Here is a 17,107-nt window from a genome sequence, read left to right as displayed (position 1 = left end):
CTTCTACGAATGGAATATTCTCTTGGTTTAAATATTGTAAATTTGCTGAAATTTTTCCCCAAAGGCTTTCACAAATTATAAAACGTTATACAGACAAATCCATTGTTACATAACAATGAAAAAACGCATTCATAAATTTGCTTGGATTGATGTAGTCATAATAAGCTAAAGAGAAGGCCTTTTGTTAGCTTGATTTGCAATTAAACAAACAAATGAAAATGATATTGAGTTGAACGCATTGAATTGCCCAAATGGAAGCGCCCATTTTAACGCAACAAGCCAACTTGAATTGAGTTGGATGCATTGAATGAGCCAACTTGTTTATTGCTACAGCGCGTTCTAACCAATCCGGATTTAACTCAATCTTCCCGTTTGGCATCCCTCCCCAACTACATGGAATTACTATATACTTCAAAATTTAGTTCAATCTGGTTAAGACGCCAGTAAGATTAGCCAACAAAAGTTTATCATATTCGACATCAACATCGGACTAGAAACTAGAAAGGCAGACGGGAATAGAGAAGCCACATCATTACACAGTCAATACAGAACTATCATGATTCACATGCCACTAAAGGAGTCTAATCCACAAAAGAATAATAAAAGGAGCAAAAAGCGGAATCACATGGACTGTGGGACTCGCCATACTAAACCTCTTGAAAAACTTATGTATTTGCAACCACCAAAAATCGGCACCAGAACAAATAAATAAGAATATTGACTTCTTATAGCTAAAGAGAGAACAAGTGCGAGAAGGACTGAACTACCAGCATCTAGTTTTGGATTAATCATCTATCACCAATCGCACACTTGCAAAGCCCTTGATATTTCGAGTCAGAAGATTCCACACTAGCATGTCCTTATAATTCATGAGAGCATGCTCTGTGCAGATCAAACAAAACATTCCTCCCTGGCTCATCTCTTAAAAACATCTTTGATGAAACACACGGATAAGCTCGTCCCACTTGACTGTTCCCATGCAAATTAGCTCTTTGTGACTCAATAGCCAGCTTGAAATAAGATTTCTATAGGCACACCTGGCTGGAGAAAGAACGCGGCTTTTAAGAACATGAGGTCAGGCCGCTTGAAAAATGGGGAAGCAATATATCCACATAATGTCTACCTTGTCCATTTGCCAACTACAACTCAACACATCAAATAAGAAAAGGTGGTAATACACTACAAGCAGGAGGGGGCCAAAGACGTAAAATATCTACAGCCACATATATGACATGAAAAAGATATGTACTCTGTCTTGACTTAAAATCAAGAAATTGTGGATATTTTACATGACTTTGCCACCTAAAATCTTTTAAAAGTGGATTTGCAATAACTTGGTGTGATAATCAATTTTTTTCATGAATTACTACATCTGATATTGATGCTCGGTAAGGGGTGTGTATTTTCTCCTATATTCAAGTAATTTACAAAAGCATATACGTTAAGGTCCCAGGTACAGACATCCTTGGATAACAGCTTTGCTTTAACATTATATGCAACCCAACTAATGTGCATATATAGCAATGGTTGTATATCTGTTAAGAAAGTTTCTCTCCAGGTAATTGTCTGATTCTAGTCAACAATTAGACTTTCTTCCAGATATTATGCGTCAAGAGTGGACATAATGTTTTACAGCGTCAAACACCAGCGACATGGCATGCGAAGAAATCATGGTTGGCAGAATTATTGATTTATGTAGATGCAGGCTTAAGTGATCTATGTAACTGCATTATCCATACCATTCTATCTCAAGACTAGAACTCAGAAGGGAGCCTCGAGTGATTCATCCCAGACATCTGCACTTCCATTGGAAGCATCTTCTGCATCCTCCTCCATTGACAGCCTAATATATTCCCTGTGTGCGAACCGATCCCATTCAGTCAGATTTGGGTTCTCACGCTCCTGGCAACAAGAAGAAACTCATGTCAAGCACTGGTAACAACGACCAAGCAACACAGAACTGCATTATCAACCATACATTATCCTTTCAATTACCTGACGAATTAGGAAGGGATCGCGGGTTTCAAATGCCATGAACTTATTGAGGTTAAAGAGTATGTTAAAAACACTACCAGAGAGTTTGCTTCCCTTCAAATCACGCAATGTAAAATAGCTTTCATTCTGCAAGAAAGAAACTTTAATTACACACATTATCATACTCAGGTTAGAAAAACAGATGATACAAACTACAAGTCTCTATCACGTAAATGCACCTAGTCAAACAATGTAATAAGTTCAAGTAAGAACAACATATATCTCACTATTTTTTTTAAAAAAATACAACATACATCTGGATGCAACAATAACAACTGAGGCACTAGTTGGAGTTGGCTCTATGAATCCTCAAAATTCTTTCTGCTCTATATGGACCTCGTTCGATTCCAACAGTCAATAATTTGTCTTTTAAAACCAATTCGGGGTGCCCTAATACTAGAGATTTTGATTCTCTACATTTGTAAACATACAAATTCTCTAAGCAAACTAGAAAGCATATACTAAACACCCAGAACTAAAGTGAGCGTATTAACAAGACAAAGCCTTAATCCTAACAAATAATAATCACAACATATATCTCAACAAAATTAAAAGAACCTCTAACTAACCACCACATCCAAAAGAGAAAAGTAAAGAGAAATCTTGCTCAACATATTTAACTTGGGCATGAAAAATGGTCGATCATTGCAAGTGATCTCCAAGAACGAATGATTATGGTACAATAACTAAAACCTTAAAAGGACACAAGATAACAAAGAATAGGAAATGCGACAAGTTCTAAAATTACCTCTGGACTAATCATGTCAACTATCTGACACAAAATATCCTCAAAAAGCACTGGCTCTTGGGCCATGCATTCCATTCTATGTAACTGCTCCTCATAAAAGAATTGCATTTCATTCCTAGTTATAACCCCATTTCCATCCATATCTATGCATTTGAACCTGATCCAGAAAGAAAATGAGAAAGAAAACAATGCAGTGTCAACTGTGTAGGTGTCCATGTCACAAAACAATATGCTTCACAAAAACTAATTCACTGAAGTTAACTGACCGATCTGTAACAACTTTACTCAGCCTAACACACATCTTGGTTGAAACGAAAAAAGCAACAAAAAAAAAATACCAATGCTACTGCAACACTCTCCACTAAACAGCCTTTGCCTGATGGTCAGAATACTTGTACAAGGAAATGCCTAAAATTTATCAAGCGCGGAACCAGCAATTTGACTACAGTGCATTCAACCAATTCATATTGTTTCGCCAACAATGAACAAACAAGAGAGTGTGCACCAATGCCTTTAGTGTAAACCACAAATAGAATGTCCTACTTGATAATCAAATGTTATGCTTCAAAGTTCTCAGTACTACACTGCTACTCTCCGGTTCATTAATGTATATAATATCAAAGAAATAAAACACTCCCTCCGAGCCAAATTATGTGATTTGACTGGACACGGAGTTTAGGAGAGAAAGGAGAAGTTTTGGTCTTGAACAAGCCATGGACAATTGTGTGGATATAAATCATCTTATAAAGGGTAAAATAGAAAGTTTAAAGTTAAATTGTTTGCAAATATATAAAGGTGTCATTCTTTTTGGGACAAACTAAAAAAGGAAGTATGCCACATAAATTGGGATAGAGGGAGTACTTATATTTTTAGAAGGGGAAAATATAAAAAAGTAGATAATTTCGTGATAATTAATGAACCGGAAAGAAAATTCCAGTGTAGAGAAATTACTGCTTTTTATACTATTTCGTGATATTACTACTGCAAGAAAGATAAATGTCACTTCTGAAACTTACCAGTATTCAAGACTAGGCTCTGATGATTTATCCTCCTCTGACAATATAAAGTAAACAAAATCTTCATAACCCATCTTCCCTTCAACTTTACTGGTGAACTTCCTTGGAACCTGATAGCAAATTAAATCATAAACTCCTTAAGAAGTGATAAGCAAGCATTCTTAATAATACGCCAATTAAAAACTCATAACAGGCAAGATAAAACTGCAAAAGCCAAAGAGCACATGGAACACTCAGACCTGAGAAAATATTCTATCAACAATCCTGTATGTAAGGGCATGGTTGCCATATCGAATGAGGTTCTCTTTATCAATGAGAAAATCATGATCAGTGTCAAGCTCCCAGAACTTGCAATATATCACGTAAAAGTGTTCGTATGAGAAGTACCTGTAGCAAAAATAGAGTGCTCAAGAACTTACATTGAGAAGAATGTCAAACTTGATTAAGTGTGTCAAATTCCAGAAGATAAATGAATGCATACAATATCAGCCTCAGTTGCTGAAAAAATCCAATAATTTAAAAGAAATCTACAAAAACATAGTTGATGTAGTTTTCTAGTGCTCATTTTTCAAAATAGCACTTTGCTATTTTTCTTTTATAACCAAGATATCCCGAGTGCCAATGGAGCATGGTTCAAAGCTCGTTGGATAATGAGGCCCCTCATCTACCCATTAAATACCAGACTTTTATCTGCGACACGGCTTGAACCTGTGACATGCGCCTAACCCATACATCATGTATTGCGGCTCTTACCGCTAGACCAAAACCTTGGGAGCTGATAGAAATTTGCTATATTAGTGACAGATAATGCTTTTTTGGTATATCTTTTTTTGAAACATCCTATGAGGTATGATTTCCTACAACCACTACAACAACAACAACAACCCAGTATAATCCCACTTAGTGGGGTCTGGGGAGGGTAGTGTGTACGCAGACCTTACCCCTACACTAGGGTGTAGAGAGGCTGTTTCCAAATAGACCCCCGGCATCCTTCCCTCCAAGAACTTCTCACCTTGCTCTTAGGGAGATTCAAACTCACAACCTCTTGGTTGGAAGTGGAGGTTGCTTACCATCAGAGCAACCTCTCTTGTCTATTTCCTACAACCACTGTGTCTCATAAACATGCTTGTAATTAAACTAAGTGGCAAAGGCACTAGAATAATTACAAGGTGAAACTATATTGAACGGATAATATGAAATGATGTAAACTGAATCTATTAAACTTCCCACAAACAAATATTAAGCCAATACTGCAGCAAGGATATATACCTTAGGACCTTGTTGATATCATCTTCTTCATCTGCATGCTGCATTGCAGCAATAAGGTCAGAACGCCTCAGCTCCCTGAGGGTAAGACGACCATTACCCGATCGATTCACGTAGTAAAATATTCTGTAGACTACAGTTTCAGCTGGCAAATGCAAGAAAAAAAAATTAACTGTTAAGATACTGCAGTAATATGAACCTCTTTCACTACAATCAAGTGAACAGAGGACCATTCCTGCAATGAAAATAGACTATCTATTCCAGTAGTAAGATGCTCCAGAGAGAAAAGTAAAGGCAAATATCCAAGAGGGAGGGAGGGGGGGGGAGTGAAGGCAGAAAAGGTTATCTAAATTTAATTGAAAGAGGATTATTTTAGTGGGAGCAAGTATAGGAAATCTCAAGGACTTTAATGGAAACATTAACGGAGGATATTATAGAATACTTATATTGAAAAGGAATTCTCATAAAGAACTTCTAAATACGTCTTCAACAACAAACAATTTTTCCAGCTCAAGCAACTGTGTTGTAAGTGCTACCCATCTCAAAACTCGTTTATGATGTAAGCAACAAATGACATAAAAAGATAGAGGGATCATAAATAAGAGTACACAGAGATAGAAACATTTGGAAAACAAGAGAAATATAAATGAATCTGCCAAAAGCAGTTTTATCAGTGCTAAAGAAAGGTAGTAGAACCCCACCCCTCGTTCTCCAATATGTCAAGGATAAGAGACCAGGGTACCTCGCAGTTGAGGCAAAAACACAAGGTAATTTCTTTCCATTTACCTAAGCCTTTCGGTACCTATGTTGGTGAGTGGTAGCAGTACCCGGTGGAATGGCCAAGGTACATGCAAGATGGACCAGACACCACCATTATGAATTTCAAAGAGAAAAAGGAACCTTATATCTTTCATCACCTTCCTTTTCATCCAGGGAAGCATGATAAACAAACAGTCAAATCAAGTTCAACTGATCCAATTCTCGATCCCAAAGTCACCCTCAAGAACTAATTAAGCACCAACCATAACTATCGTTATTGAGAGCTTCTGAGAGTAGTAATACACATTTAGGAGACATTATAAATTTGAAGGCCAAAAAGTCCACGTGCAAATTATGAGTGAAGTAAATCATATAAAAACAATGCAGCATGTGACCAAGAAGGTACCATAACGCTCTTGGAATTCAGGTGTGCTCTGTAAAAACTCCAACCCTGGATGTGTTGCCAAAAGTTCCCGAAGAATGGGTTTGAAGTCATCCTGCAATCAAGTTGATTAATTTCATAGGAGGAAGATAATCTAGTAATCCACAAAACCATAGCACGCTTTAAAAGAAAGATCGTGTTCAGACAGTCATAAAATCAGAACAAAGTCATTTGATCTTTTGAGGTACGAGACTGGAGCTACACTGTGAATAAATCAGATAGCAACTTAAACATCAACAGGAACTAGAGAAAGCACCTGCGCGAGGTATCTAAGGTCTGGCTGCTTCAAGATTGTGTACATTTGAGTTGCTATATCTTTTGTTAACATGTTGCCGTTGATCCAATAATCAACAAAAGCATCCCTGCAGCCATGTGAAGCAAATAGCATTTGAATACACACACCTCAAGCACTTCAGAAATATTTCACATCAATTAACAAAAACCCCAGGCACATTGCGCAATACTCTCCTACATTTTGGTTTCATTTCACGACTTCTTTTCTTTTTTCCTCTTAAATATTCACTAATTACGAACATAACACGTCATGAAGGTGACACGCATATAGGGAAAAATTACAGAGACCGAAAAAAGAGAAGATATCCCAAAGGGTGCGAAGCTGGACCAGGTACAAGCAATAAATATATATCTATGCGCGGAAGTTGCTGGACTGTGATCATTCAACTGTTCGAGCGTAAAGCAGTGATATTAGTTCCGATTAGTCACAGAAGCGGAAAAAAATAAGCTGTCTAACTGGGAATATTGAAAGAAGAAAGAATGGTAAAGATCCTCCTATCTCCTCATCTCTTCTGACAACCCTCCACTGAGTATAGATTCCAACTTCACATATGCTAGTCTAAAAGCTAGCCTGAATTCTCCCTGAGAACAGCGTATGCCTTTCAGTTCAAATACAATTCAAACATCTAAATAAAGGAAAATATCTCGGAAAAGAAGTGCACATCTTTATACAATTTAAAGACAAATCGCTCATTCATGACATATGCAATTCAGACTTCCAAAAGTAATCATCAAGAACTATATAGAGTAAACAAGAGAGAAATATGAAGTGGACATATTTAACAATACAAAAGTGATTAATCTATCCAATAAAACAGTGTCTTTCAGGTTCCAAAGGTTATCAACTTTTCATCACAAGGTGTACACAGACCTCAGGAAATATCCAGAAAGTAGATGAAGCATCTTGATGCTCAGAAAGATGGAAGACATGTACCTGGTTACGACGCCAGTGCTGTCAACATCAATCTTCTTAAAAAGGGCTGCGGAGAAGAACGATGGAAGCTTGCATATTTCCTTTGTAATAGGTTTAAATTCTGACCACCCAAATGAAAACTAAATTAGTGTTAAGTTATAAAAATCAGATGCACGACTAGATAACAGCTGGTCCTTAAACAGGTATATATGATCTAACTCAGTCTTAAGCCTAACTTGGACTTCATCCAGCAACATAGCCCAAACACATGCAAATTATGGAATTTCAGCATTAACCAATCTGCGCTTAATGGCTTAAGCTGTACGTAGTTCCAAAAATTCCAAAAAATGCAGCATTTATTTTAAATTTTTAATGTAGTGCTCCCACATAGTAGTCTTCACACCAAACAATAATATTCATCCAGGGAGCTATAACTTGAATGAGACACCACTCGACGGCGAAGGTTCCAATGAAATCAAAATGTTGATATAAGAAGAATATATGATAAGGACTTGAAAATTTAAAGTAACATTTACAGGAAAATAGTAAACAGGAAATTTTGGGCAAGAAAAGGTGTAAAAAGGATGTGAAAAAGAGTTACCATTTTGCTGGTGAAAAGAGAAAAAAGAGAACGAAAACTCTTTCTGTAATGGCTTTGTTAACGACATAAGAGGGCACCTTAGTTGGAGTTTTGATCTACATGAATAAGGTTCCCTAATTCTCAGGGCTCTCAATAATGGCATAATTGTTCATAAAATCTACAGAATATTCTTAACTTTTTTTGCAGGTAATACAGAACATTATTGTTCTCTCGACTAACATGACACTTAGAATCTAAAGTATACAATACTCTTTGTGAATCTCCTGACTTTCACCAGCTAAAGCCACCCCAGCTCAATATAAAACAGAAAATATCTGCAACAAAAAACTGCCAGGACCGGAAGGCAGACAGATTGGCTCAACTTCTTGGAAAATTGGAGGGGCTAATGTTGAACCAAAATCATCAACAACAACAACAAAAACCCAGTTGAACCAGAATCACTGATAAGAAAGTAGAGTAGGTGCAGTTTTACAGTGCATCATGCCACAACATAATGTCAAACCTGACAGTGGCAACAGAAAATGAGCTAGGAAGAGCAATGCACCTCCATAGGTGGCACGCTTTGGCTGGATCATAATGCAGTCAACATACCGCAGATTGACTGCAGCAGATGTTACATGTATGCGAAGGAGGATGAGACTCTAAACTTTCTGCAAAGCACTGAAGTCAGGCAGATTTGAAACATATTTCTAAATCATGTTTGGAGTTCAGTGAGTGCCTAATTCATTGAACAATAATCTCAGAAGCTGGAAAGGAAGGATACTACAAAGACAAGTTAGAGACTTTTGGAATAAGAAAGTGCATCCTTGTGGATAGTATGGAAAGAAAGGATGCACAGCTGCTCTGAAGAAAGAAATGAAACACTATAGCGTTTGAAGCTCAAATATTTACCATCATTAGCTTTTTTGTGTAATCTGAAAATTTAAATGATATAGATACTATGATGGACTTGTAAGCTTGCTGCACCGTTAAAAGGACACTGGTCATTTCTAGCATTTTAGTACTGAACTAGCACTTAGTTGGTGCTTTTCATGAATAAAATCCCACCACAGATCAACTGTCCCCTCCCCTCCTCCAAATAAAATGTTTAGAGTGGATTTAATCTAGAACACGTCCACTCTCAAAAAAATAATCTAGAACAAGAAGTTTTTCAGTCTCAAACTGAAAGGACATTAACAAATCCATAATCATCTCAAAGTATTCAGAGAAACAACAACAACAACAAACCCAGTAGTTTCCAACAAAGTCTTCAGAGAAAGCAATTCGTAAAGAGAAACTTACCGTTCATTTGTAGTCCATCTGTGTGACCATAAAAAAATTGGTTTATCCTAAACAAGCACCGTTCCTTCAATTCATTTGGAGGTGGACGACCATTTTGAAAGTAAAACTGCCATCATAAGCATTTTGGAGAAAACATCATGACTACAATCTCAACAGTCTGCAAATAAAAGCACCACTCAGAATTAGGTATTTCATACCTGTGGTATCAGTTCTTTCGCTGGCTCATTCACCAATTTCAGAGGAGACCCCAATGAAGAGGGTCCAGCCCTGTGCTTTGAGATTCGAGGTGAACCAGATGAACTTCTTGGAGAAAGTGGAGGTGTACTTCCAGCAGGAAACATGGACGGTAAAGAATTAGTTGCAGCGGCATTTGAGCCAGAAGATGTACCAGCCACATTTAATGGACCACCACCTTTGGCATTCTTAAGCAAAGATTTCACCTGCATGTAGAAGGAAAAAAATCATTACCAATTTACAGAGATTAAAAATAATGAAACAAGAAAAGGAATAAGATGCACAGAACATGGTTTAGGATTGTAATGGTAGTATGGTACAGGGTATACATAAAAGCTTTTTTTTTTTTAGGATGAAGTAAGAAGTTCATTAATGGCATCAAAAGGATGCAATAAGTACAAAAGAAGATGTCTTAACTCCACTCTATGAGACTACGCTAATATCAGGGAGCTAAAAGATCAGCGTTATTTGGTGTAACCAGAGACACTTAGAAGACGCAGAAGCTACTTTTGATCTCCTAGACTATTTGTAAGATGGCATACATCTAGAATCTTTGTTTTCCTTGTCTCTCTGTAACTTTTGGTGAATCCACAGCTTGTATAGTGCACCTTTTTTCATATCTAAAGTTTTTACCATTACCCCCCAAAAAAAAAGATCTGTGTTATTTACAGAGGCCAGGTTGCTCCAACTACGCAAAGACATCTAGCCTTTAAGGAGTAGTTTGGAGTCGAGATTCCATCAAAACATCTGGCATTTCTTTCTGTCCATACACACCAAAAAATGCTTGCAGGGATCATTTTGAAGATTTTCTTGATGGTTTTACCAACTTCCAATAAACTCCAGCATTCAAATGGATCTTTAATATTTTGTGGCATGACCCACCTGAGTCCAACAATTGGCAGAACATGTACCATAGATCTGCAGCTACTGTAAAGCAAAGGAAGAGGTGACTGATGGTTTCTGAACTTTGGTGACACATGTAGCATCTGTTTTTTTGTTTTGAACAGGTAAGCAAGTATTTCATTGAACAACAGAACGACCAAGCATAGAGATGTTGTAGCATCTGTTTATTGGCTGCATATTCCTTTTGCAAAGGTCCTGAGTCAAACAAGCTTCAGAAAAAGGGCAGCCCAATGCACAAAGCATGCCGCATTGACGCAGGAAGTGTCGCACCCCAGGGTGTGAGTCAAACAAGCCTCATTGAGTGTTTTCCAGATGAAACGATCTACTTTTATAGGCAGCTCTGTTTTCAATACTAATATCCGTGGCAGTTCTTCAACTAATGCAAGTTGTTGCAACTTCAATTTCAAATTCAGTCTTTTATCTTTTTCAGCTTGTGTAAGACAGACGTCTGCTATAATACTAACAGCTCATCCTGTGCTTATCTTATTTTTGCATCAACCTTGCCAAATACAGCTTTCTATTGCTATCAGTAATGTCCTTTCTGAGACTCCCCAGTTTTCGCATAAGTATGAAGTTTGGAACCCCCTCACCAAGTAACTTTGCAAAACCACATCTTTTTGAATTTGAAATTAGAAGGATCGACTTCCTTGGAGCTGATAACTGTTTTGCTGCATTGAAACTGTCATTCCATTCTGGTGGGATTAAACATCTATTAATTCTTGAAACTTGAATGGAACCCCCGCCCCCGCCCCCCAAAAAAACCAAGTGTAGAATGCTTCCTATAGTTGAAAAATTACAATGCCAAGATCCTGAATAAGTTCAGGAAAACTTTCACTTTCGACCCTGCACATATTAAAATCTCCTCTAATGACTCAATGATCATTCCATAAACCCATGATTGCTGCAAGCTCATGCCAAAGTTCATTCCTTTCCGGATTGGTGTGAGGACCATAATCCCCTGCAAAGCACCACCTAAAGTCATCTTGTGGGTCCTTATCCTAAAAAAAATAAAAATTGTAGGCTTTCCAGCATGCATGGCTGAATACCAAAACAATTCCACTGTCTTTTATCCGAAGGAATAATAATACCCCCATCTAGTGCCGCATGCTTTGAGCTCAACCCAGTCAGCATAGCGGTTCCCCAACTAGTCATACCAATTTTCCTGACCATTTTCAATTTCTCTCCTATGGACAAAGGATGTCTGCTCTCCACTTGCGAACCAAATATTTCAGTGTGCTCTTCTTGGTGTTGTTTAGACCCCTGTATATTCCAGCTTAGAATTTTTATTTTCATCCTGAAAAGGATTTGTCGGACCTGCCCCTATCTCTCCTTTCCTCATCATCGTAATTCACCTTACCTATCAGCTCCTTTCCCCTTTTCTTCTCGTTTCTATTTATGATTGCTGACTGAATTTTGCTGTTGTAGCCGTAGTTGCCTCTCGTGCTCTATTCTCAATATGATGTCGAGGATTTCATGTTCAATCCCGCAATACTAACCCCAAAAGCTTTGCATGCTTCGAACAAAACTAACTTGGTCAGCTTTGATGTCTCAATTACGGCAGGTTTGTGCATTATTTGCATGCTTTAAGAGCTCTACGCGTGCCATGATAGAGAGTGAGCATCACTTAAGGAAGAGAAATCTGCATAAGAGCTGGGCCAAACACATGTCCCATAACCTTTGCTATCACGCTGTCACATGTCATCATTGGCTCGTTGACTGTCTATTTTACACAGCTGCTTGGACCAGCCCCATCTGCGACCTTGCCGGCGAGATAATGCATGTATCTTTCTGGCAATTTGATCGAGATTGGTGGTAATCTCCAGACAGATTGGAATATTAAATTCCAGATCTGCCATTTCAATAGCAACCGAGGACGGAATCCTTTCTGGATGTCCTATTACCCTAACCCTCACCCACTGGAGATGGTTCTTGAACAAGGACATAACCAAACAATCCCAGACGATCTTAGTTGGTTTTCTCCTCTATATGCCAACGGATGCATTTGGAGGCATATGTACAGCATGACCAAAACACCTCAGACAATTAAACAATCTTTGCCGGCTTCATCCTCTATGCACACTATTTGCAACATTTATTGGCTATGATAACTTCTAATCTTGTGCAATCTTATGACCACATATTTATATAAAATCAGCATCTCTACAACACACACTAAAGTATTTGGCGGCTTATCTTGCCAACTTTTAGCACCCTCAACCATCATATAATATTACACCATTTGGCATGATGCATTTGGAAGTCCAAGCAAAGCAAAATACGACGAAACCCTCTCATCCGACTTTCTCAATCTTTATTTAGCCTCTATGTGCAAGTAACTTGCATACTTTATCATCATCTCTAATCTTGTATAGCGGCAAAACCATTTCAACATTTGCAGTCGTACAACACTCATCTTGGGGATATATTAGACCTTAACACCCAACACACACACCATTATAAGTTTACTGGTCTCACAATCATTCTATAGAACTTGCCTTTCACTTTGGTATGTCTATTCCTACGCACAATGTTCCTTGGCACACCTTCATTTCAATTTTTTTTATAAGGAAATTTTTTGATAAAGACACCTTCATTTCAGTTATCCAGTTTCATTTGTGTTGCATCTTAATCAATAATGTAATTTTCCTAGAAGACAGACCTGGATATTTGAGTTACCCGCATTTCAAAATCACAATCCTATTTAAATACTACAACTTCATTCTTCAGGTGGGAATATTCTATCCTACTTCTACCCATGCTGGCAGAGTATAACCATTCCGAAGTTTGAATAAAGGAGAGTTGCTGTTTGTTGAGAATTAGTGTGAGTAGTAAAATTATGGCAGTTTTATTCTGCACATAAGTATTTTTGGCAGTTTGTTCAACCCAATTGGTGAGCAATTGTGGCTAATGAGGCACATATAACACAAGGGCTATGAACTAGATGCATGACAGACATGGCCTTTTTATCCTTTTTTTCTTTTTTATATGTTAAAATATATCATTCATACACCGAGTTAGTGCTAGAACTTAGAATCATGTATAAAGTGAGCATGAGCTCAAACACAAACATCTACCAAATTAGGTAGAGCCTTAAAAGTCTTTTTGCAAAAGCTTATAGGCTCACATATATGGTAGTCAGGTAAGGTTGTGCTTAGGCAATTATTCCTGGATATCTCAAGATGGAAATAATAGAAAATTCTTCTTCTTTTTAAATACAGTATTCTTCTTCTTGATTTTCTGAAATTTCTTGTTGTGAACAAGTTACAGTAATAGCACATTTCTCGTCCCTTTAAGACTTCTAACCTTTTTTTTGATAGGTAACTGAAAGAGTATTATTGATGTAAAGAGGGGGCCAACTTTAAGAGAAAGTTGGGTAGGAGTACATCTAAAAGATAACTTTAGATAACTCTAGAAGTCCCTTTAAGACTTCTAACTTTACTGCCTGTTTTGTCCTTTAGAAGCTCAAAACTTTCTCTAACTTTTTTCCCATCCGATAAGCTTTACCTATTCCCATTGTTTCAGCACTAAATTAGCCAATAAATTCTATGGCTAATCGTAGCCTAATGAAATACCAGATTTACATCATCAAAAATGCAAGTTCCAAAGTGATAACAAGTTACCCATGGACTATGATTAGTTTCTTAGTCCCTGAGCGTTTGTGGTTAAAGCAAACGCTCCCAAGGCTAAAACAAATGGATCATGGCCTTGGAAAATGTAGAGGAGAAGTAGTGACAGAAAAATGTAGTGGAAAAGTAAAGCTCCACTAGAAGTTTCTCATAGGGGGATTTTTTTTTTCAAGGATAAAGCTCCACTAAAGTGGTATGTTTGGTTGGATGACTATCCATAACCTGCAAGAAATGTGGTAATTACTTGCAGTAGTGTCCAAGAAGTCTGCCAAGCCCATAAAGGTAAACCATTTGTTCCTGCCTTACCCTCCACTCTCCACCTTGGCAGTTATGGAGCTTCATCCTTAATATCTTTGAAGAAACATGAGCAATTCAAGGACTTTGAAGAAAGCTGTTACTAGCTGGAGAGGGCAAATAATAAGGAAGCAGCTCTGACCTTATTGGAAGACTACTCTTTTTTGCATAATTTGGAGAATTTGGATAGAGGATTATGGTTTTCCTTTGTGGACAGAAGAAACATTCTGGTCACTACAGCATCATCAACCAGAGTAAAAATTTATAATGGCTGAAGATTCCACTTGTGATCACTTTTCAATTATCTTGATACTAAGACAAACTGTCCAATCCCTTTCTTGGAGTAAGACTAATGCCAAATTCGGAGCCCAAGCTTTGAGGCCACTACTCTGTGTCTGTTTGCGAATATAATTCATAGATTGCTAGCACGATTTTCTAGGCAGAGCTAGACAATTGTAGATAACATTCTAAAAGAAGTGACATTCTTTTTCAGTACCCAAAGGTTACTAGTAATTAAAAGATGTTACCCACAAAATTCGGTATAAAATTTAACTATAAAAGCTGAAGCCATCCCAAGAAAGCAACAGACTTCAGTCACCTTAATGCAACTTTCACAGTACAGGAGACCATTTTGCGTAAAAATAGGTTCAAGAAAGATAAAAGATGTGCCAAAAGACTGCCTAATGTAATAAACTAATGATTGTTTGGTTTGTAGTAATCATAAGCTATGTCGCTTGATCCTCCAAAATGCCCATTTTTGAAGGATCCTTCACAAGTGTGGCTGCTGTTTTCAAGGATTCGAGCAACACATTTTAGAAGGCAAAGATCATCATGTCGTGAATAATAATACAAATATTTTTTGTAAAGGTGGTGTCCAAACATAGGTGAATTCAGGATTTGAACTTTATGGGTTTGAATTCGGGATTCTACCACAACCCATTTGTTTTACTGAGGTCGTAATCTATTATCGTAATTAATTAGTGAAATTTTTAACACATATATGGGGCCTAAGCTAAAACTACCGAGTTCATTTGAACCAATAACATATACACTACATCCGCCCTTGTGTCCGGCTAGCTTGCACACCCCTCGACTATTATACCGGATAAGCACCGAGTAACTCTAACCACCAAGGCTCACACAAATGTATTTGGGAAGAAATCACCTTTAGTTATTACCATCTCTGCTAGGATAATAATACAGATATCATTTTGTAGGATTGCAATAGCAAATTCAATAGTTAGTTATAACGGCATTTACTACATTTAATGCGCTCTTATCCAAGCATTGAAAATACGGCTATTCTTACCATATTTCACCCACATAGAATAGCATATAAATTCTAGTATAAGTGCCTTATTCAAGAAAATCCAGTGCAAGTTTTGAAGATAATACACTAATACTTATGCAAGTTTATATTTGAAACCAAGTACTTTATTAGTTGTGCAGAGTTTTACACCAAGCTTTAAAAAAAAATTAAAATGCCTAAACTGAAACGAGCCCTAACTTATGAAACAGTAAACACTCCAACACTGTACGCGTGTCATCACATTGGCAATGAATCTACCTGCCCGAGCTAATCCAAATTGAAATTTCTAAATAAAATTGTTGCGAAATTTGAGCAAGGAGGAAATTACCAAAGCGGCAGTGTCAGGGAGCGAAAACCATTGATCGAATAGCTTCTCGGCAACATAAGGGTTAGCTTTAATAGCCAAAGGTGACACCTCAGGTAGCTGCAATAGGTCAGCATCCAAACTCGCTACGTCACCATTGAAATCCACATCCATCGCGAAAACCAAATCAAATCAAATTAAATCAAAATCCTTTAAGATCTTCAGAAGCACAATTGCTCTTCGCATCACACGCAATTTGAAACTAGGGTTAAAAATGCAACGGATCTTTTTGTAGATTTACGAATCGGAGGGAACAGAAAGTTCGCGAAACCCTATATTGAATCGGAGAGAGATCGGAGGGGGGAGAATTTACAGAGGAAACGAAACCCTCGAAGCTAAGGAAAACGAGAAGATGAAGAGTGTAACGTAATGGGGATATTATAATAATATGGACCTTTTTTCTCCCTGGAAATCTCACACTCCACAAAAAGGAAAGCAACCACCAAAGACGAGAAACCCGAACTAAAGGCGACTCCAAAATCCAATTGTCTATCGATCACGTGAATAGCACGTGATAAACTTCTCTATCTTCTTTTTTATAAAGACGTAGTGTCCGAGCTTGCTTACGCGTCATTAATTATTACAACAATGTGGCTTGAGTAAGTTTTGATGATTGACAAAGAAACTCATGCAACGAATCAGGTCCATACTCAGTGTACACATGCACGGGTAGATTCAAGCACAAGGCATGCACGTGAAGAGAATTTGCACAAGTGGTTATATTTGATATCTCCTGAACGAAAAAGTTGCATAATTGATAAGTAGCAGGACTACTTACTTGAAGAGAACTCTATCCTAGGTAGGTGAGGAGTTAGAAGTTGAAGATAACTAGAACTCTTCCACCATGGAAGAATAAAGCATTAGAACTCTAGTTATTTCTTATTCTACTAACTCTATAAATATCAGTTTGTTCTATTTTACAGGTGACGCACAAACGCTTAAGTTAAGCAGGAATTGAGATCAAAATAGCAAGGCATTTTGCAAGCAATTCCTGTATGTTTCAAGTGTGCGAACCTTAAACTA

General features: G+C 37.5%; 1 protein-coding gene across 3 annotated transcripts; it reads right to left on the bottom strand.

The window, feature by feature from the left end:
• Positions 1-516: 516 nt before the first annotated feature.
• On the bottom strand, positions 517-16,594 carry LOC107831426 (serine/threonine protein phosphatase 2A regulatory subunit B''beta). 3 transcript variants are annotated; one of them, XM_075233524.1, is made up of 13 exons: positions 16,049-16,594; positions 9,552-9,794; positions 9,355-9,460; positions 7,494-7,593; positions 6,522-6,627; positions 6,230-6,320; positions 5,068-5,209; positions 4,038-4,185; positions 3,799-3,908; positions 2,783-2,939; positions 1,996-2,121; positions 1,740-1,902; positions 517-1,139 (listed from the first exon to the last, which is right to left on the bottom strand). In XM_075233524.1, exons 1-12 carry the CDS (start codon positions 16,196-16,198, stop codon positions 1,762-1,764), a joined length of 1,620 nt encoding a protein of 539 aa, XP_075089625.1. In that variant the 5' UTR covers positions 16,199-16,594; the 3' UTR covers positions 517-1,139; positions 1,740-1,761. The 3 variants fall into 3 exon arrangements, with proteins under 3 accessions (XP_075089625.1, XP_075089624.1, XP_075089626.1); XM_075233523.1 differs by having other exon boundaries at positions 517-1,041; XM_075233525.1 differs by having other exon boundaries at positions 517-1,037.
• Positions 16,595-17,107: the final 513 nt, after the last annotated feature.

Source organism: Nicotiana tabacum, chromosome 16 (assembly GCF_000715075.1).
Source record: "Nicotiana tabacum cultivar K326 chromosome 16, ASM71507v2, whole genome shotgun sequence".
Taxonomy (NCBI): Eukaryota; Viridiplantae; Streptophyta; class Magnoliopsida; order Solanales; family Solanaceae; genus Nicotiana; species Nicotiana tabacum.
This window is presented reverse-complemented; position numbering and strand designations above follow the sequence as displayed.